This window comes from Alosa pseudoharengus, unplaced genomic scaffold, assembly GCF_046254945.1.
Source record: "Alosa pseudoharengus isolate Yale_2024_CS ecotype anadromous, Long Island Sound unplaced genomic scaffold, YU_APseudo_1.1 YU_APseudo_1.1_scf_24, whole genome shotgun sequence".
NCBI lineage: Eukaryota > Metazoa > Chordata > Actinopteri > Clupeiformes > Clupeidae > Alosa > Alosa pseudoharengus.
In genome coordinates this window covers 2098200-2120233 of record NW_027468689.1, presented here as the reverse complement: position 1 = coordinate 2120233, position 22034 = coordinate 2098200, and the positions used below count along the sequence as shown (strand labels likewise).

At 45.3% G+C, this 22034-nt stretch overlaps 1 protein-coding gene across 2 annotated transcripts; it reads right to left on the bottom strand.

Annotated features, from left to right (window-relative positions):
• Positions 1–7679: 7679 nt before the first annotated feature.
• Positions 7680–20786, bottom strand: idh3b (isocitrate dehydrogenase (NAD(+)) 3 non-catalytic subunit beta). 2 transcript variants are annotated; one of them, XM_076302800.1, is made up of 11 exons: positions 20713–20786; positions 19856–20029; positions 19467–19587; positions 16954–17014; positions 16736–16868; positions 16097–16230; positions 15313–15415; positions 14481–14627; positions 13294–13388; positions 12128–12188; positions 7680–8133 (listed from the first exon to the last, which is right to left on the bottom strand). In XM_076302800.1, the coding sequence occupies exons 1-11, from the start codon at positions 20755–20757 to the stop codon at positions 8056–8058; spliced, it is 1152 nt and encodes a 383-aa protein (XP_076158915.1). In that variant the 5' UTR covers positions 20758–20786; the 3' UTR covers positions 7680–8055. The 2 variants fall into 2 exon arrangements, with proteins under 2 accessions (XP_076158915.1, XP_076158914.1); XM_076302799.1 differs by lacking the exon at positions 7680–8133 and adding an exon at positions 8602–10446.
• Positions 20787–22034: the final 1248 nt, after the last annotated feature.

Sequence of the window (22034 nt, the reverse complement as noted above, 5' to 3'; positions counted from 1 at the left end):
AGAACAGAACCGGCTCCCGGTGAGTGGAGAAGGCCTTTAGAGGCCGAGAGAGATGCTGAGAGGCGGGAGGGACGCCATGGGCACTAGCAGGCAACGCTGGTAACTATGACGACCACTGGAGGCTTCTGAGCACCTTCTGAGTGCTTTCAGGTAGAAAGTGGGAGGACATGTCAGTGGTGATGCACTGGAGACACACACAGACACACACAGACACACACACACACACACAGGAAATCAACCATAATCACACAAATAATTTAAACACAAGAGATTCAGACACAGTCATACACCATTCACACACACAGGCACAGAACACACACACACACTACTCTGCTGTGACAATGGCCTCTAGAGTTCTGCTGGGGAAGTGCTTCTAGACAATAAACAGAAGCGTTTTCCAGTGTCATGGAGTACCCATGCTGCCTATGGATGATTGCGTCTTCAGAGAGTTGGGGGAGATGATGGCTCTAGTCTTCAGAGAGTTGGGGGAGATGATGACTCTAGTCTTTTCTCTCCCTCTGGTCGCTCTGCACTAACAGTACCAATGAATGTCATTTCAGACAGGAAGGATTTCAGCACAAAACCATTACAGCTTTCCTTTATATTAGTTTCAGCATCCGTTTGTCTCTGTGATGCGGCAGAACCCACATCCACAAGTGACTTGCGTTGGAGAGCGGAGTGGAATGATTACATTGATCTTTGCCCGCCCGCCCGCCCACCCACACACACACACACACACACACACACAGCGCTCTGTGCCTGCAGTGTTTGGTGATGCTGACACATTATTTGTTGGTGTTGCTGTGAATAAACAGCTGGCTGATCGCTGAACTGTGTCTCCGAGCGCTTAACCCAGAACTTGTCTGGACCAATCAGAACCCCTCCGTGGCGTGCAAGGCAAGGCAAGGCAAGGCAAGGCAAGGCAGTGCAAGGCAAGGCAAGGCAAGGCAAGGCAAGGCAGTGCAAGGCAGTGCAAGGCAAGGCAAGGCAAGGCAAGGCAAGGCAAGGCAAGGCAAGGCAAGGCAAGGCAAGGCAAGGCAAGGCAGTGCAAGGCAAGGCAAGGCAAGGCAAGGCAAGGCAAGGCAAGGCAGTGCAAGGCAAGGCAAGGCAAGGCAAGGCAAGGCAAGGCAAGGCAGTGCAAGGCAAGGCAAGGCAAGGCAAGGCAAGGCAAGGCAAGGCAAGGCAAGGCAAGGCAGTGCAAGGCAAGGCAAGGCAAGGCAAGGCAAGGCAAGGCAAGGCAAGGCAGTGCAAGGCAAGGCAAGGCAAGGCAATGCAAGGCAGTGCAAGGCAAGGCAAGGCAAGGCAAGGCAGTGCAAGGCAAGCGTGTGGAGTTCAGCAGCCAGGGCGTTCCTGCGTGTTCAGTCAGTGGCAGAGCAGAGCAGAGCAGGCCAAGCAGAGCAGGCAGGCTAAACATGCAGTCTCACGCCTGACGCCATGACGTCACAGGGGCGGAGTCTGAAGGAGTCATCGTGGACGTGACTGACGTCTATCCTCCAGGTTTCCCAGCAGTCCCTGGGACTGTCCCTCATGGCCTCATGGTGAGTCAAGTGGGATATTTTGGAGCGCTGTAGTCAAGCAGGGGATTTCGGAATGCTGTCATGCGTGTGCGCTTCTTGTACACTGTGAGATCACCCGAAACCAGAGCGCAAGAGATCGCTCACTCACTCTCACTTTAAGGCAAAAATATTTTCGCTGGATTACTTCAGCACAGGGGAACACACACACACACACACACAGCCGTTCCCCGTGACAATGCAAACTGTGCAATTAAAGAGCACACTACATCATCACTGTCTTCAGGATGGACACTCCTTCAAGAGACTATCCAAAATCATGACTCTTCACTTAGACCACACTACTGCACTTAAGCACTCCAGACCAGCACACACACACACACACACACACACACAAACACACAAACACACCTGCTCTGCAAACAGAACACTGGGAGGGCTACTGTATGTCACTGCTGACGGTCTGCATTCTGTTTTGAATTTGCAGTCGTGCCCTTTGGTGTTGGGTTCTTATGTGTGGGTCCTATATGTAAATGCATTCCATTGCATTTCTAAGACATCTGACAATAAATGTGTAAATAATAAAATAAATAAATGTGTGGGCCTAAACACACACACACACACAAACACACACACACACACACACAGATTTCCCAACTTCAGACACATTTCTTGCATATGAGCAAAGCTCTGTCCTGCCTGTGCAGTTTCTGACATGAACTCCTGGCACTGGGAACCAATCAGCAGGCTCACCGACAGGGCAGTGTGTGTGTGTATGAGTATGAGTGAGTGGGTGGTGCCTGTTTGATGAATGTATGAGTGAGAGTGAGTGTGTGTGATGTGTGAGTGTTAAAGTGTATAGTTAGTGTTAGTGTGTGTGTTAAAGTGTATTGTGTATGTGTTTGTAAGTGTATTGTGTGTGAGTGTTAAAGTGTATAGTTAGTAAGTGTGTGTGTGTGTGTTAAAGTGTATTGTGTATGACTGTGTGTTTTTAAGTGTATGCTGTGTTGGTGTTGGTGTGTGTGTGTGAGTGTGTGTGTGTGTGTGTGTGTGTGTGTGTGTGTGTGTAGTCTCAGCAATCAGGCGCCCGGCGAGGCTGCAGTGCACTGCAGTGGTTTGTGTGAATCCAGGCTAATTACTAGGTGTTGGTGCGAGGGCGTCTTCCAACCATCTCCCAGTTAGCGAGCGGACTGTGGCCTTACGCAATAAGAGTCAGGTCTGGTGAGCATTCCCAGGAAGGAGCGGCTGCAGGCCCAGGCATGAGCAGCCGAGTGGCAGAGCCGGGAACACACAGAGGCTGGGCAGACCTGACTAATCAATCAATCAGTTAAAGAGCATTCCACAACTCAAAGAGATTCCCGGGTCAAATTCCTGCAAATTATCCTGGGATGTGTGTGCGTGTGTGTGATGTGGACTTTGGGGAGGCCTGGTGATATGTGTTTGAGGGGGGTGTGTGTGTTGGGGTGTGTGTGTGAGGTCAGCACTCTGGCTTTGGGGTCCTCCAGGGGTGGGTGTGGTCCCTCTACGCTGCCGCGATAAGGACGGCCGAGCACCCAGCACACTTCCTGCTGCGCCATCTCCTCTCCTCTCCTCTCCCCTCCTCTCACCTCCTCTCACCTCCTCTTGCCTCTCCTCTTGTCTCTCCTCTTGTCTCTTCTCTTCTCTCCTCTCCTCTTCTCTCTTCTCTCTTCTCTTTCCTCTCCTCTCCCCTCTCCTCTCCTCTCATCTCCCCCTAGTGCTGTCACAACTTTGGTCACGTCACCGCGGATTTGAGACGAGGATGAGGACAACACTCAGACATCTGGTGCTGCCTCCTTTTTATTTATTTGATTTGCTTGTTCCTCCCTGCTCTCCCATGAGCCATCAGTGCCATGCCATACGCTCGCCAGCTGGACGCGCTCGGCTCGGTTGAGCTCGTACCGCCGGCCGCTGAACCAGAACACCGAGGAGAAGAACTCTAACCTGACCCGCATCATCACTTATGCAAGACAGCGCTGGCGCAAAGAGGCTACGGCACAACTAAAATGATCCTCCTCAAACTTCAGCTAGCAGAACACAGCCAGGGCTGAGGAGCAGGCGGCATGCTAGTCAGGTTAGTTAATCACTAGTTAAGACATGGAAGAGTGGGCCTATGTCTCTTAATAGGGCTTATTGTCACGGTCACCGGTCTACTTAAAAAATGCTAAACCAAAAGATAGAAAACCATATAACGGGCATGTAAGGGACCATCTCTGCCTGTGACAAGGATGACAAAACAACAACAAAACAATCACAGAGGTCAAAGGTTGAGTGAAATATGTCATGTCGCCCATGTTGCATTCTGTGAAATCAGCGCAAGAGTTCTCCAGCAGTGGCCCTAAATGACACTAGCGTCCATGCACTTGGAAGGGTGGAGTAGCCTGCTGTGATGTGAAGTGAGGTCTGTCTCTGATCTGCATATAGTATGTGCCACTACACACTGTGATGTGAAGTGAGGTCTGTCTCTGATCTGCATATATGTGCCACTACACACTGTGATGTGAAGTGAGGTCTGTCTCTGATCTGGATATAGTATGTGCCACTACACACTGCTCTGCCTAAGCCATGTTATCCTATTCAGAGGATAATCTAGGTCCACTGATTCAATTTTACACCACTGCGAGACTCTGGTGAAACCCTGCTGCATCAAACATCAAAGTCCCAATGCTGAACCGAGTCCATCGCTTCAAATACACCCAATTTAAGATTCTCACAGAGCCCTCAGATCTCACATCTGCTAGGCTGACATATCAGTGACAAGGCCTCAAAGTAGACTGCATCAGCATCAGCACTACACTTCACTTCAAATGTCCTCAATGACACAATTGTCTGTTCCACATTAAAAAATAAATATATTTAAGTATATATATATATATATATATATATATATATATATATATATATATATATATATACAGACACTGCATGGGCCTACTTTATGCAGTTTTCACAAGTGTGTTAGTGTAAAAGGCAGAAGTCTATCTATTACAATTTTATTACAGCAATATTTACAGTATTTATTGAATTACTACACAGAGCTTAACATACAGACACAGAGAGAGAGAGAGAGAGAGTACTGATATCCCAAATGAGCAGTACTGATATCCCAAATGACTGCCTTAACTGTGCTCCATTTGCTGAGTTTTGTACAATGGAGCTGTAGGTTACTTTATGTCTGGTTAGACCTGTGGCAGGCTGTGTTGGACCTTGAGAGTATTTTCCCCTTGTTTAAGTTTACATAATTTGTTTGGACAAAAACATAGCCTATAGGCCTATGCCTCAAGCTTTAAGCCATCCAATGTGAACGGACTGTTACTGGTTCGCAGCAGAAATGTTACCAGCTTGGTTCTCGAATGTATAAACAATGTTACAAATTATGAGAATTTGCTCCACTCATCGGGAAAGCATTCTGAAATTCTATCGAAGGTACAACTCCGTCTCAGATCGCAACCTTATGAAACGGACACAATGTAGACAATCTCTTCGGCATAGTTAGTTGGTAATGTAGACAATTTTACAAAAGTCAGAAGGGTTTTAGCTCTAGCAGTGTGCTCATTGCTGCCGAAGAGGAAATTTCCAGTGTTTAGAGAGAAGATAGCGTTATGGATCAGACAGGCAAACTATTGAACTATGTGAGGAAATGAACAAACCAACGACTCGCGATGTTCACTGCACAAACAATGGGAATTGAATATCCAACTGTTTTTATTTGATAGGGAACGGCTGAGTGTCTGAACGACCTAATTCCTGGCCTATCGTCCCACAAAGCCCCCCAATCACCCCCTCCCCACCCTCTCGAATCATGTAGCAAGCAACAAAGCGCTGATCAATATGTTACTTTCAGTCAGGTAGCCCAACGCCACTCGAACGCGCTGGACGCCGATTGTTTTCGTTGTGTATTGTGAACGGCAGTGAAAGCATTCACAGAACACGCTCACGGTTTAGCTTACCATCGGCCTGACTGACTTCCAATAAAAGGTATGGTCTCTCTCCCTTCCTCTCGCCCCCCTCTATCCAGCCCCCGTACTAATTTTCCCTCCCTGCCTCCCAGCTAGTTCTGTTGAATGTTCATGTTGCTCGAAACGTAATTGAATGCGCTCCCAACATAACCAAGAGAGAGAGAGAGAGAGCGTTACATAAAATCCTCTTCGCCCTTTCCTCCGACTTCAGCCTCTTTGCAGATCAAAGGTTCTCACTTGAGTCATTTTGGCTAACGGGCTAAAGCGTCACAAAACCTGGCTGGTATGGTTATTTGTATTATTCAGAGTGTAACGTTACAACAAAATCTGAAACGACCCAGACGCAGACTTTTTCATGACAAGAACAAGCAATCCAAAAAGTCACTCACCACGACTCTTCTCTCAAAACGTGTGCCTTTATATTTCAGAAAAGTGCAATTATTTTCCTCTTTCTCCACGTTCTGTTCCCCTGCCCCTCTCTACACACCCCAAGAACCGAGAGTGTGTGCGGGGTGGGGGGCCTGGGTAACTGGAATGATCCCGTGCAGACGGCCAATTTGGAGAGGGGTGATAGATCGCTGGCTTTGGACCCCCAAATTACATGTCAAAGAGAAGCCCCAAATTCCTCAAAGTTTTCTGGGCTCTCTCTGACAGACAGACGAAATTCTTGCTTCCAACAGGGCACATTTAGCGAGAATCCTGCGCTTCTACTCGCTGTATCCGGGCGCTTCGGCCGTCTCTCCTATTCCGCCATGTTGTGTCTCTGTGCTTGGAATGGGAAGCAGCGCGTTCTCGGGACAGGCCCCGCCCCCCCGGAAGGTGCCGCGCGACATCTGGCGGTGGAGCGGGAAGCGCATGAGGGAAAACTGGATCAACAAAAGGGAGCGCACAGGCGTCACACCCTTCAGAGTGCCATCTTGTGGCCAGTCACTTGTTGAAGGCTGCGACACAAAGTAGGCTACAGTCAGATTCAGATCAATTAATGCAGTGTGGACAGCTAGTCTTACATAACATTAAGCATACATTATTTTGACACTAACACATCTAAAATGTGCTGAACTTTTTGTCAGTCTGTGCATCCTTGACTGAACATCATCACTTGTTGTGTCTTCAACAATGATGACAATGACTGTGTGTCCTGTGAAATCTCATGTGCTAGTGTGTCACTAGTAGAACATTCCAGATGTAATGTCACTCTTTAAATGGTCCCATTCTTCATCGCAAAGTTGTATACCAGAAGCTTTATTACATACAAAACATGAAACCAACTAAAAAGATTTACCACTCTAAATGTCAAACTCTTTCCTAGTGATTTGGTAAGTAGGACATATCAGGGCTCTATGTCATTTCTCAGGCAAAAGGAGACTGAGCTGGAAAGCTAAGAGGATTGTCTTGCATGAGAGACTGCCCTAGTTAGACTGGCACATTAATGGGAGAACTGGGCACTGATTGGTGGACTTGGCATTGCTGAGGAGCAATCTTGCCAGTTACAGGTGTTAGATTTGTCAAGAAGGCACCTCATGTTTTGTTGTTGCAAAAGGACTGTCTAGCATTCAGCATCAGCTTCTTAGTAAGCAGTGCAGAGAACAATTCTGTAGTTGGTCGTAGAACTTTCCGTGTCACACAAAGTGAAATGTGAGGTAATCCAAAATTCAGCCTAACAATCATTTACTTATAAGGATTGACACATTCTATTTCCTAAAAGGTGAAGTATGAAAACCACACAAAGTGTGTGTCACATCTGGCCACTTCCACCACGTCCTCTCTTTTGAGCTTTGCTGATGACAATGTTGCATTCTTACAGTGTCATGCTTACAATGCAATATCCTCCGACAGCTGGTCAGATATGAATACATCACGTTTATTTCTGTCATTTAATTCTTCAATACACCTGACTGACGGGTTTCTTTCCTCAAGCCATCCACCTCCTGAACAAACTCTTTAAACTATGCCACACTGCAACTGCACTTACACAAACTGCACTGTTTACCCACTTGTCTCTCAATCTATTTATTAAATTCTTTCTAAATCTTTATTCTTCATTATAGTTAGTGATCCCCCAGGACACCTCTGCACAGTAAAGTTGAGCAGATAAATGCCATTTCACTACAGATTTTACAGCAGTATCTCTACGTATGAGACAAATAAAAATCATTGACTCCTTTTAGACTCAATGAAGAATCTCAGGTGTTTCACACAAGTACGTTTATTTTTCACAAATGAATAAATGTGGCATAAACTCTAAAATCATATAAATAGCAGAATAAATACACAGAAGACATACCACATTTTTTTTTACGGTTTCAAATTAGTTCCACGTCTGATGAGATTCAGCAGAGAGAATACAGTTGTATGGAATGTGGATGACGTTGTTCCAGCCCCGTTAACTTGGCGGATATAAACGTAAAGAGGTTATGGTTGCTCAACTTTGTGCTTTCTTAGTGAAGGGGGCATCTAAAGAGAGGCTTGGTCTGTCTGTCTGTGTGTCTGTCTGTGTGTGTGTGTGTGTGTGTGTGTGTGTGTGTGTGTGTGTGTGTGCGCGCCGTTTCAGGTCCTGTAGAGGATCAGGCAGTGAGGTTGGCGATGACGGCACGGGTAAACTCATCGCTGCTGGCGTAGCCTCCGAGGTCACCTGTGCGCACCTGTCCCAGGGAAAACAGCTCATTACACACCTGACATCAGTGCACAATATATGTACACACACACACGCACACTATACTAGATACCTATCTCAAAGTCACACGTTGTGTAAATACACAAAAGGTATTTGCACACACACTGACAGTCAGCCCGCCACATACACCCACACATACATGAACTCCTGATAACCCTTCACCTGTGCAAACACACACAAATAGGCTTCTCATTAGTTCAACTACTGCATGTAAGTTTCTAATTGATGAATCTATAAAAGGTTACCTGCATTTTAAAATAAAGTATATTTGGCTTAACTCTGCACTAATGCACCTATAAACCTTCACACTGAGCGAACACACACCCCCCCCCCCCCCAGAGCTGTTCCTATTCAGACAGGAATCCATATAATTAGTAAGTCAGTAGCACACACAACGCTAACAGATCACAAACACACACACACACATACACAGAGAGAAGCTTCGGTTAATTTATTGTTTATTTGACTGTTCAACAGCATGATATGGCAAAGGCACAGCATGAACAACATACGCTGTGCCCCTGAGATGACTCTGGCTGATGAGACTGACTCATGATTGCTACTGTCTCCGTACAGTGATTACCTGCAAACACTAAGAAACCAGTGGACCTCTACACTAGAAATGACCCAACATAGGAAACCGTTATAACAAAGATATACAGTATATCAGTTTAAGACAGAAGAGTTTTTTTTTTTTAAAGCACAAATGCTAAAGCATTGGCTAGCAGCAATGTTACAGATAAAAATGTTCCGTTAGCATTACGACACAGCGGGAAACACCATCAACAGATGACGACCGTTCCACTGCATTTACAGAGCACGTCATTGGACCAGCTGCTGTCCAATCAGAAGCAGTCATTGACTAATTGAGAATGTTCTATAGGAGTTTCTATGGCAACAGCTAATACTGCGTCATTTGGTAGGCTACTGGTCATTGGCTGGTTGCCCAGTGAATGGACCAGTGATAGCGGGTGAGTGGAAGATCAGGTATTAAAGCCCTGTGTAACGGATACCTCTCACTGGCTCAGCTCAGGAGTCAGAATTGAACAGAGGTAACAGGAATGACAGATAGACACAGAGAGAGAGAGAGAGAGAGAGAGAGAGAGAGAGAGAGAGAGAGAGAGAGTGATTTCATAAAGAAGATGCTGGGAGAGTGTAGCCCTGAGTTGAGGTAGTAAAGGAATGTGGGGGGGGGGGGGGGGGGGTCGTATAGATCATTACAATTCACTAAAATAGCAAAGAGAAAGAAGACAAAGGCATAAAGAAGACAAAACTAGAAGCAAAGCTAGTAGGCCATTCATCCAAAAGCATGCATGCACACACACAGGCACACTCACACACACAGACACACACACTCCTGCTCTGCAATCAGGGAGGGCTGCTGTACGTCCCAGCTGCCGGTCTGATTCAGGAAAAAGACTGACTGTAGATAGGATCTTCTACAGTGGCAGCGGAATCTTTGATCAGACCACTGGCTTAGCTCTTCCGTTCCCTCTGACAGACTACAGCACACACACACACACACACACACACACACACACACACACACACACACACACACACACACACACAGACGAGACAGGAGACTCAGAGGGAAGGGGCTGAAGTAGAGAAGAGAGAGAGACGCACAAAGAGGAGGAAGTGGAAGGAATCCGAGCAGTGAGCGGGTTTATCACAGCACCAATCAGATCGCCTGATCCAGAGACTGTGGAACAATCAGTCTATCTACAACCGCTTTAAGGTTCTCCTGGGCGTATGATCATAGCAGAACGGGTTCCAAGAGGAAACCCTTACATCTTTTACTTAACTTGGAACACGAACCTACGACTCTTAAGGGTGCTTAGGTTCTGCAAGGGTCTGCGAACGGTTGTTCTATGAGGGAGAGGGCCCTAAGGAACCTTTCTCTCATCTGAGAGACTAGAAACAGGAAATGGAGAGGGTGACGTGGATCTCGGTCCTTAACGCCCCTCCTGAGTGAAGTGGAGCTGAGTGAGGAGCTCCCAGTAAACTGTGTAGTTGAAGTGCGCCTAGTCAGGGCATCCCAGGGGCAGCTCCACGGCATGCGGCAGGTGGTCCGGGGTGTGGGGGGAGACGTGAGACGAGGGGGGGTGGGGGGTATGGGGAGACGTGAGACGAGGGGGGGAGGGCTTGAGGTGGGGGGTTGGATGGCTCATTGGGCGCCTGTGGTTCTTCATTAAACTGGCCGGTGGCGGAGGTTGGCCGTGACGGCTTGCACAAAGTCAGTGGTAGTGGCATACCCGCCCAAGTCTCGCGTCTTCACCTGGGGCACGCACACACACACACACACACACATAAACACAGACACACATCACAACAAATGGACGATATTTAAAAACCGTTGGGAGGAGGATCTTGAGGGACACTGCAGCTAAGAAACTGAGTTTTTGATTCTCTGCCAGTCATGTGCAAAACTCAACATCAACTTCCTCCAACAGACAACACACCCCTTTCCTGTTCCATGAGACGCCACGGGGACACACACACACACATACACACACTCACGATGTGGGTGAAAGTCTAAGTGTGTGGGTGAGGTTATGATGTCAGTCAGTTAGGGCACATGCAACTTCCCTAACGTGACTCAGCATCACAGCCTGATACAAAGAACCCAGACACAACACAAACACTCCATCTCTATGGAGACAGACGCGTAGCCATGGCGGTGAGGTGAGGTGAGGTGAGGTGAGGTGAGGTGGTGTTAGATCTGCAGAGATGTTAGTGTCCTTCTGGCATGGCAATACCGATACACTGCGGTCATCACCATCAACATGCACAACGCAAACGGGGTGTCTCTCTCATCAGCATACTCAACCCAACGGCATTGACCCACCCAGGTAAAACCACTGACTGTAAAACACACAGCGTCATACACTCTGTCTGGGGCGCGTTTCCCAAAACCATACTTGCAAACTAAGTTAGCAACTTTGTTGGTTGCAATGCAATTTCCAATTGCCAACCAAGTAAGTTGCTAACATGTTATGATGGTTTGGTTTTGAGAAATGCACCCCTGTGCATTACATTTATATTTACATTCATTCATTTAGCACATCCTTTTATTCAGAGCAGCAAGGGATTTTCAGAGCCAGAGCAAGGGTAGGAAAATAGAAAATATTTATATTTAAAAGATGATTTATATTCTTAAAGGTAAACTATGCAGTATTGGCAGTTTCCTTACTGTTTTCTCAGTTTTTGCTTCTTTTTCGCTGGCTCTGTCATGACGAATGTCTGAGAAACTCCATCGCTACCTTTTTCTAGCCGGTGCTTGGCGTGTATGTGTATTTGAATGCAGTAAAGCAATTCGTTACACTCGTTATACTTCCTGACACTGAGGCCGTCGGCCCACAGTTGCAAGGGTGGTTTTTCCACTCACAGGCGCTAGGGGGAAGCGAGACGGCCACTATTCAACCCGAAAAAAGTCATATAACCATTCCAATGACTCTGAAGCTGGTAAATGAAGGTAAATTAAGCTAAAAAACTTGCATATTAAGCTAAAAAAACTGCATAGTGTGCCTTTAAAGTATATATTTGGTTAAACCCATTTTTTAAGTAGGTTCCTTTCAATGGCCTCACTTTTGACTGAGTGTACGTTCGCTGTCCATCATTATGTAAAACTGCAGGACTACAAGGAGTAGAATGAACATGATGACGATGTTCCAAGTGCAGAATAAACATCCTGATTGGCTGGGAGTCCTCAGTGATGCTCATTAATCAGGAGGCTCGTAAAGTTCACAAACGCATCTCGTGTCTGGTGTTTATTAATCACTTTGGAGTGATCAATATCAAACATCAATGTGATTTCAGTTCCGCAATTGGTTAGCTTACTTCCCATTCCCAGTTTCAAATGTGTTATGCAACATGGCATCAGCATGACTAGTTATGTTCATTCTACTGCTTGTAACTATGTTAAGTTAACAGGAAGTAAAAAAGCAACCCAGTCTCACCTTGCCCTGCTTGATGACTCTTTTGACAGCCTCGGAGACCATGTTGGAGTGATACTCCAGACTGGAAGAGAAGTCACAGCAAAGGGGTTAGACAGCAGGGGGCGCTAGACACACACCCTAACTATTAACATGCTCACATCTGTGTTGAACCATAAGGCGGGGATCACATTAGCCAGCAGCAAGCGGCAGGTTTCCTATTGTTCTCTATGGTTCGGCAGCGGAACGGTGGCAACGCTGGTGTAACGCTAGCGTTGAACAAGCTGAGCGTTGAACTTGCTTCAACTTTCAAAGCGCAACGCGAGTGTATTCAATTGCCAAACCGTTTGTGTTGCTTAGGAACGAGATAAAACTTATTATGGTCTGAGCGTTGCGCTACGTTTGCCGCTGGCTGACGTGATCCTCGCCTAATGAACATGCACAGCATTTAATGTAATGTCGGGTCACTTTCAGCACCTGCTCCGGTAGTCCTGCTAGTATTATGTTTAGGGAATTTGGCAGACACCTTTTGTCCAAACAAGTGTGTGAACATTACTTACAGTGTATGAAAACTATATTAGTTAATAATAATAGTTTCAAATAAAGTTGAAAAGCCTACAATAAGCATAATAATAATAGTAATAATAACAACTATGACCAGTAACCATCACCATGTAACACCATGTCAAGAGTAAGGGTATAACTGTAGAAAACGTGTGTGGTGAGGCAGACTGTGCAATGGTAGACCCTTTACACGCCTTACACAATAACATTCTAATCAACACACTGTATGCGTCTATACGTTTATGTGTACGGTATCTGGCGGACGCTTTTGTCCAAAGCAACTTATAGTATATAAACATTTCATCAGTATAAAATAGTATTCAAATAAAGTTGAATGTATTCATGTATGTCATAAACAATGTGCGACTTTCTATTTAATGTCGTTTGTGTGCATTTGTGTGCGTGTGTGTGCATGTGGTGTGTGTGTGTAGAGACAGGAGACTGACTTGAGGTGGCGCAGCATGTTGGCAGCACTCAGCAGCATGGCGGTCGGGTGTGTGTGCGTGTGCATGTGGTGTGTGTGTGTGCGTGTGTGTGCATGTGGTGTGTGTGTGTGTGTGCGTGTGCATGTGGTGTGTGCGTGTGTGTGCGTGTGGTGTGTGTGTGTGTAGAGACAGGAGACTGACTTGAGGTGGCGCAGCATGTTGGCAGCACTCAGCAGCATGGCGGTCGGGTTGGCGATGTTCCTGCCCACAGCCTGGGCAAACGGGTGCCGCGCTCCCTGAGGTGGTAAACCAGAAACATCCTCACTCTGAGCCCAACACATCACTACAGTCATTCATTCAACATACTAATCAATTTATTCATTCATTCATTCAACATACTAATCAATTCATTCAACATACTAATCAATTCATTCATTCATTCAACATACTAATCAATTCATTCATTCATTCAACATACTAATCAATTCATTCATTCATTCATTCATTCATTCACTCATTCAACATACTAATCAATTCATTCAACATACTAATCAATTCATTCATTCATTCAACATACTAATCAATTCATTTATTCATTCAACATACTAATCAATTCATTCATTCATTCATTCATTCATTCAACATACTAATCAATTCATTCATTCAACATACTAATCAATTCATTCATTCATTCGTTCATTCATTCAACATACTAATCAATTCATTCATTCATTCATTCATTCAACATACTAATCAATTCATTCATTCATTCATTCAACAGACTAATCAATTAATTCATTCATTCATTCAACATACTAATCAATTCATTCATCAATTCAACATACTAATCAATTCACAACTCCCAGAGGTATAATACAGAATTAATTAATTCATTCATTCAACATACTAATCAATTACAACAACTCCCACAGGTATACTACAGAATTCACTCATTCATTCACCCAACCAATTGAGAGAGCCATTCTGTTATTTACAGCATACCACAGCTTGTACTCTAACTAATAGCCATGAGATTTCCCATTACGGTAACGCAGGCACTTTATGGGAGAGTATGCCAACATGGATGCCATGATGGCTCATTATTACTAGATAGCCAACATGAACAGACTGGGTACTGACCGTCTTGAAGGGAGAAAAAGAGAGAGAGAGAGAGAGAGACAGAGACAGAGAGAGAGAGGGAGCCAGAGAGAGCGATGACCAGATGGGGTACTGACCGTCTCGAACACGGCGTACTCGGGAGAAAAAGAGAGAGAGAGAGAGAGAGATAGATAGAGAGAGAGAGAGAGAGACACAGAGAGAGAGAGAGAGACAGAGACAGAGAGAGAGAGAGGAAGCCAGAGAGAGCGATGACCAGATGGGGTACTGACCGTCTCGAACACGGCGTACTCGGCGCTGTAGCTCTCCCCGGGCACCACCCCAGCTCCGCCCACCAGCCCAGCGGCCAGGTTGTCAATGATGTTGCCATAGAGATTGGGCATCACAAGCACATCAAACTGGTATGGGTTCTGCACCAGCTGGGGAACAAGACATTCGAGGGGGAATCAAATACAATCTGGGCTCTGTGCCGCATAGGGGTGTCACCATTCCGCGAGGTTGTAAACAGAACAGACATTAAACATATGTGAACATAGTGAAATGAAACAACACGGAATGATAATTTGATTGTTTCAGCACATTCTGAATAGACCCAAGGTTAGTGTTCATGGAATATGCACTTATAAATGTTCATTTTATTTTGGACTGTAACTAGACTATATCATCTTTTCACTTCAGAGTAGCAAGAGGGGCTTCGATTTCGGTCGACTGATATATATTAATTGGCTGCAGGCAGCCTAAAGTTAGAGGCTGCAGTTCAACACGTGTGTGTGTGTGTGTGTGTGTGTTTGCTTGGCATACATGTTATAGTTGATATGGGGGTGTGTGTGTGTGTGTGTTTGCTTGGCATACATGTTATAGTTGATATGGGGGTGTGTGGCTACATTGTCGATTCTACCTTGGAGTTCGAAGTTCGAGAACGAGATGTAATTTCGATTGATTTCGACTTAAAATCGAAATCGTGACACCCCTAGCATCGCACGCACACACACACACACGCACACACACACACACACACACACACACACACACACACACACACACACACACACACACACACACACGCACACACACACAATCAAGTGTGTGAGGGTAGGGTCTTACCTGCATGCAACAGTTGTCGATGATGATGTTCTCGTACTTGATTTTGGGGTACAGCTCAGCGATCTCTGCACAGCACTGCAGGAACAGGCCGTCACCCAGTTTCCTGTACAGAAGAGGACTGATCAGTGGGGCGCACACACACACACACACACTCCTGCACAGAAGAGGACTGATCAGTGGGGCGCACACACACACACACACACACACACTCCTGTACAGAAGAGGACTGATCAGTGGGGGGCGCGCACGCACGCACGCACGCACGCACGCACACACACACACACACACACACACTCCTGTACAGGAAAGGACTGATCAGTGGGGCGCACACACACACACACACACACACACGCATGCACACACACACACACACCTGTACAGAAGAGGACTGATCAGTGGGGCGCACACACACACACACACGCACGCACGCACGCACGCACACACACACACACGCACACACACACACACTCCTGTACAGAAGAGGACTGATCAGTGGGGCGCACACACACACACACACACTCCTGTACAGAAGAGGACTGATCAGTGGGGGGCGCGCACGCACGCACACACACTCCTGTACAGGAAAGGACTGATCAGTGGGGCGCACACACACACACACACACGCACACACACACACACCTGTACAGAAGAGGACTGATCAGTGGGGCGCACACACACACACACACACGCACGCACGCACACACACACACACACACACGCACACACACACACACACTCCTGTAACCTTCCCTCCTCATAATGTTGTGTGTGTTCTTGTACTCACATGATGTTGGCCTTGTGCACGGCGGTGACCTTGCTGCGGCCGTTCTTGGTGGCGTAGTCGAACGCAAACTTGGCGATGCGGCGAGACTTCACACGAGTGATGATCTTTAGACACTCAACCACACCGGTCACACTCTGTCATGGGGGACAAGGAGGCGTAAGCATTACATAGCTCAGAACACCACAAATGGACCACACATGTTATATGTGCGTGTGTGTGTCCGTGTTCTGTGTGTGTGTGTAGCATGTAGCATGCTGTACTCTCGCTTGGTGTGTGTGTGTGTGTGTGTAGCATGTAGCATGCTGTACTCTCGCTTGGTGTGTGTGTGTGTGTGTGTGTGTGTGTGTGTACGTGCTGGTAAGAGATGCTAGGTAGAGTAGGGTTGGGTATCATTTGAGTTTTATCCGATACTGGTACTAAACTGATACTTTAAAAACAGTACTGGAGCCTGAATCTGTACCAATGGTCGACAACATTAAATTGCTTATTTTGATTGATAAGATAAATTCAACCGCGCGGTCGGTCAAACATGACACAGTTACATATGTGTTTATGCATAATGTGTATGTGTGTATATGTGTGTGTGTGTGTATATGTGTATATATGTGTGTATGTGTGTGTGTGTGTGTAGGATCTTACCTCGTGCTCCAGAGAGCTGTACTCTCCCTCTGTCTGCTCGCGGATGATGACCAGGTCCAGGTTGTTGTGGCGTGTGCTGTAACCAGGCAAACTCTTCACATGGACCACATTGGCAAACAGGTCCAGCTTCCTCCTACATACACACACACAGGTCAGTACAGGTGCCCTCAGCACACAGCTAAACACACACTCTTACAGTAAGTGTGATGATGATGCACCTCAGCCTCATCTCGTAGGACGCCAGCTCTCCTTTGAACTCCATGGGAGTGTGAATCTTCCCTGTGGACACACACACGTGGACACAAACTGTCAATGACATTCAGAGTTCCAACACAATCTGAAAACCATTATTATTGTTCATTGATTGTGTCTACAAAGGACTTCAATCCCGGTTATGAGGCTTCCTGGTTTTGATCATATTCAAAATATGGCATTTACATGACTACAGAGCAACCTGTTTATTGATATCCCTGGTTATACATGATGAATCCTGTGTACAGGGAATCCTGTACTTCAACTAGTATAACAAGATTTCTCAAAACTAGGACAAGGGCTTTTCTGTGGTTCTGAAATCAGGAAACGATGATGTTTACATACACAAACACAAAACCTGTGGGGTATTCCAGAAAGCAGGTTTACTGGCTTAACTGGGTATGTTAACCCAGAGTTAGCGGTGAACCTGGGATTTCAGTTCCAGAAAGCTCAAATATGATCAGGCTATGTAAGTAACTATGGAAACATAGGCCCTGAACTTAACTGGGTATGTAAACCCAGAGTAAACGGTAAACCTGGGATTTCAGTTCCAGAAAGCTCAAAAATGATCAGGCTATGTAAGTAACTATGGTAACATAGGCTCTGAACTTAACCTGGTAGGGGGTAGGTTTTGTTCAGGTTATGTTCAATTATGTTGGGTTATTTCAGTGCATGTTCAACCAGGCCGCTATTTTTACACTTGTCACACAATGGCGTTTCATTTTGACGAAGGTCCGATTGACAAAGAAGCACAAAATCATGTAATATTCATCCGTGCAATTCACTGTGAGAGGGCGATAAGACCACGACATCACATGATAGCCTATCCATTCTTTTCCAAACGAGTTTTTCAAGAGCGCTCAAGTTTTTCAGCTGAATCCTAAATATACAGTAGGCTACTTGAAAAGCATTCTCCATCCCTACATTACGCATGGTGGATAAGAATAGAATAAAAATAAATATTTAATGTAGGCTAGCTAGCCTACGTCTTTGGCTCAACAGACAGATGGACAAACAACATCTCAGACACATTGAAGATTGGCTATAATTAAAACAAGTACAGTACAAAAAAGGGGAAACATAGCCTATAGAAAATTTATAAATAAGCTTAAATATAGCTGTACAGCTCAGCCGGGTATGCATGTTGTCACTAAGTTTGGTTAAGAATGCTGAAGGCATTTGGGATAAAATATTTTTTTAATAGGCTACACACGCTCTCCGACTGGGAGTTTTTGTAGTGTTGGAGACGCAGAGCATATCGGCAAGCTGTCGTCGGTGTGTAAAGTTTGCCTTGCGCTAAAGCAGTTCCTGTGCAACTTCATTCGTTTTCCTGGACACAAACCCACGAGGATCATTAAAGTGTAGTTTCACCAACTGGCAGGTCAGCATCACTTATTCAATTTTCCAAATGTGCACCGAAATGTGTCCAACAGGCTACCCATGCCTTCCGACATTCACCCTTCCGATGATGGAGCGCAAAAGTTTAACTTGGCCCACAGCTGCAGAACCCGTGTTAAAATAGAAAATTACATTTGGGATTCTCAAAGAATTCTATGGCCCACTCAATCTGTGACAAGATAGGCTAGTTTAAGAAAGCATCATTCAAAGCAGTCAATACAATACGTGATGTCCAGTGAATTATTTAATTGTGCTTTTGACATTAAATAGGCTATCCTAAACGTACGCATTTACACGGTCAATTAGGCTATTCTCTGCCAAGCAAGGTCTCGGACGCAGGCGCTTAAGTATTGCTTTTTTTTTATTATTACAGTTCTCTCCTCCTCGTAAGCCTCGACTACTGAAAAATACGGTGCTCTTCGTTTCGCCGGTTTCACTCATGGTTTCGACTCTCAATAGATGATGCCTTTATAAATTCGCCCGTGAACGCGCACAACTCTAGGTTATCTAACACAGGGTTGATTGAACTAACTGGTAACCGGTGTTTTGGAACCGACAGCTCGGGTTTAGTCGCCACAGGTTCAGACAACCCAGAGGTTAAGTTTTATCTCAGTGTTTGTTAAACCTCCTTTCTGGAATACCGCTCTGGACACTTCAAAATCCTGATCATCAGCGGGATACCGAAGTGCATGTAAACAGGGCAGGGCAGGGGAGGGACATCCCTCTCCATTTTCAAAAAACTCCTGAAGACCCAGCTCTTTAGAGAACATCTCCTCTCATAGCACCACTTACAACAAGTCTTGTTGATCCTAGCACTTACCAGCTGTCTTGAACTGACATGTAACTGTAAAAAACAGCACTCACTGTTGCACTTATTCTTACTGTACTGTACCGTTTTTAAATTGTCCTAAAATTGTTGAGAGAATTACTTTAAAACTTAACTGTTACCATGTTGTTAGTCGCTTTGGTTAAAAATGCGTCAGCCAAATGTAATGTAATGTAATGTAATGAAATGTAATGTAATGTAAACACAGCTACTGCTGTTCTCTGAGCTCCCCATGCCTGGCTGTGGACAGCTCACCTTTCATGGCCACCCTGTTGGTCTTCATGGAGGTCAGCACCTGGTCCAGCTTCTCCTCACTGGCCATGTGCTGCACCTCGCTCAGGTGGAACTCCTCGAACTCGACCGGAACATCACCAGCCTGTGGAACACACACATCACACACACCCTCAGAGTTAGAATAAGGGGAGTGGGTAATGGAAAATGAAGTATGGATGACTTTGAGAGTTAGGATGTTTATTTGTATAGCGCATTTCCTACACAGGGATAATTCAATGTGCTTTACATAAACAAAAGCAAAGAATGATAATCTATAAAAGCAGGCAATATTTAAGAGGGCAATATTTAAAACGTATAAATATACATAAATATCATATATATGAGTGAGAGAAAGAGACTTTTCTGCACACCTTGAAGACATCCTTAACGGCAGTCATGAGCTCGGGTCCGACGCCATCTCCAGGTACCATGGTAACCTTGAATGTGCTGTCAGCCCGAGCTGGGGGAGCCTCGGGGACATTGCGACACGCGGTAAGACTGAGGGCCCTCGCGCTCACGGGCTGCCACAGGGGAACACTGGCACCCTTCAACACAACACGAGACAATTTGCAATCATCTCTAGAAGGGTTTGTAGACTCAGAATATGACAGGAATCACGGTATCACCTAACTCAACTGACGGGAAATGTGTAAAAAGCATGATCGATATGGACAGTAAATTGACATACGCAAGACATAAGTTGACAGACAGGCAGTAGAGTCTGACCCGGAATGCAGAGATGCGTTTGAATCCGCAATTTTGGCAGACTGAATGACACACACACCGGGCTTTACGCTAACTTAGCTGCCGAGTTGAAAGGCCAAACCTCACTGGCATAGCGGAACAGGACACGTTAGCTAGCAGGTTAGCCTCATTAACAACGATTTTGTAAAGGACATCAGACAGGAGACGACAAAGACCACATGTTCATAGGCCCCACCATTATAGATAAGAACATATATTGTTCCTTATGTTAGATGACACAATTCCACACAACTATGGCAGCTTCGTGGCCTGTCAATTAAAGTACTTGGCACCCCTCTCCCGCAGCTAACATTAACTAGCACCCTTCGCCCACTAACATTACAGCCGTTGGGGTGCTTTAAAGTAACTAAAACGAACGCTGAAACGCCAACCTGACAAGACATCTACTAAGTATCTCTTCAACTGCCTGTACTTTGTCAGAAAAACAGATACTTAAGAAAACTGCCTCTCCATCTGAACTCACCTTGACCAATGTTACAAGACTCCGTCCCAAGGCAGCAGCCATCATGGATACAATGCGGTTTCTAGGAGCGCGGTTCCAAGTGCGCAAGCGTCTGACGCGACAAAAGGAAGTGCAACCATATATGGCAGCTAGCCGATGAAGGGATCAATTTTCCTGTCTCAGGACAAACTAGTTGCCAAAATAAGTTCAGCTTGGTTGCTCAAATGCAAATAACTTTACTCTGAAGGAATTTCGATTTGACAGAGATTTCTTTCAGCCACAATATCTACCTTAATAACCAAATGTACTGACCATGGTTCAGTCACTTTTAGTTTTAATCAGAAATCAAGTCCTGATTATTTAAGTCATACTTAAAGAGTATGTTTTGTACTATTTGCTTAATCCCAGATCAGCTACTGTAGCCTATGATGTTTTGGTGTTTACTGTCAGCCAGAAGGAGGTGTATCATTAGACACCTCAGTGACACACCATCCAATCATCCATCAATCACTGCCTGATCTGCACTGCTCTCTCCCCCATCCTGAGCAGAGAGCTTTCATAGACCTTTTCAACTGCATAAACAAATATGTGCGTTCTTAAGCCATTTCCTGGCACAGAAAATAACATTGAGCTAATGGTAACTTAGGGACAAACAAACAAACAAACAAACATACAAACAAAACAAAGTCAACAGCCTCGAGTTTTAAAGTCAACGTTTTGTAGAGCTGTATCAGCATTGTAGTATCAGCATTGGTTTTGAACGTTTCAACCGGAAACCCTCTAGGAACAGATTGAAAGGGTTTATTCAGATTTTTCTCCCTCTATTTTTTCATAAAGGCTCCACTTTTGAGACGGATGCCTCGTTTATAGCAGTTGTCCTGTTGGCACACATAGAAGCAACACAAACGAATAGGTCATCTAAAATTATACATGCACTAAAATAGACATAAAAGGACACCCATGCCTCTATGATTGGGGGGAAAGCACATTTGTGTAATGAAGAATAATGTACAATGAAAATTAAATATATGAAAAGTAGGTCAAACATATTTTCATGGAATTTGTACAGTAGCCATCTGTGTGCCTCACCAAGTACCCTAAAATTGGGGACATTTAATCATTCGGCTGCCTGAATAGACTAAGGGCCTTGGGGAAAAACCTTACCAGAATCCAATTAGCCACAGTCTACAATGATTAAGAAAAACTGCCTATATGCTACCACCAGGGGTGTAGTGGTAAAATATGAGGTGGGTAAACTATGAATTCTGTGATCTGTGGTAAGGTGGACTGCGCCTTCAGATTTAAAAAAAAAAAAAGCCATTTAGAACATGTTTGATGATGGT

What these genes read in the sequence shown, in the direction of transcription:
- idh3b (XM_076302799.1), bottom strand. Translation starts at nt 20,757, where the DNA reads ATGATGGCTGCTGCCTTGGGACGGAGTCTTGTAACATTGGTCAAG. An exon ending in GTCTTGTAACATTGGTCAAG is followed by an intron (nt 20,030 to 20,712) that starts GTGAGTTCAGAT and finishes GTTGTGTTGAAG; the next exon opens with GGTGCCAGTGTTCCCCTGTG. An exon ending in TCGACAACTGTTGCATGCAG is followed by an intron (nt 14,628 to 15,312) that starts GTAAGACCCTAC and finishes CTTGTTCCCCAG; the next exon opens with CTGGTGCAGAACCCATACCA.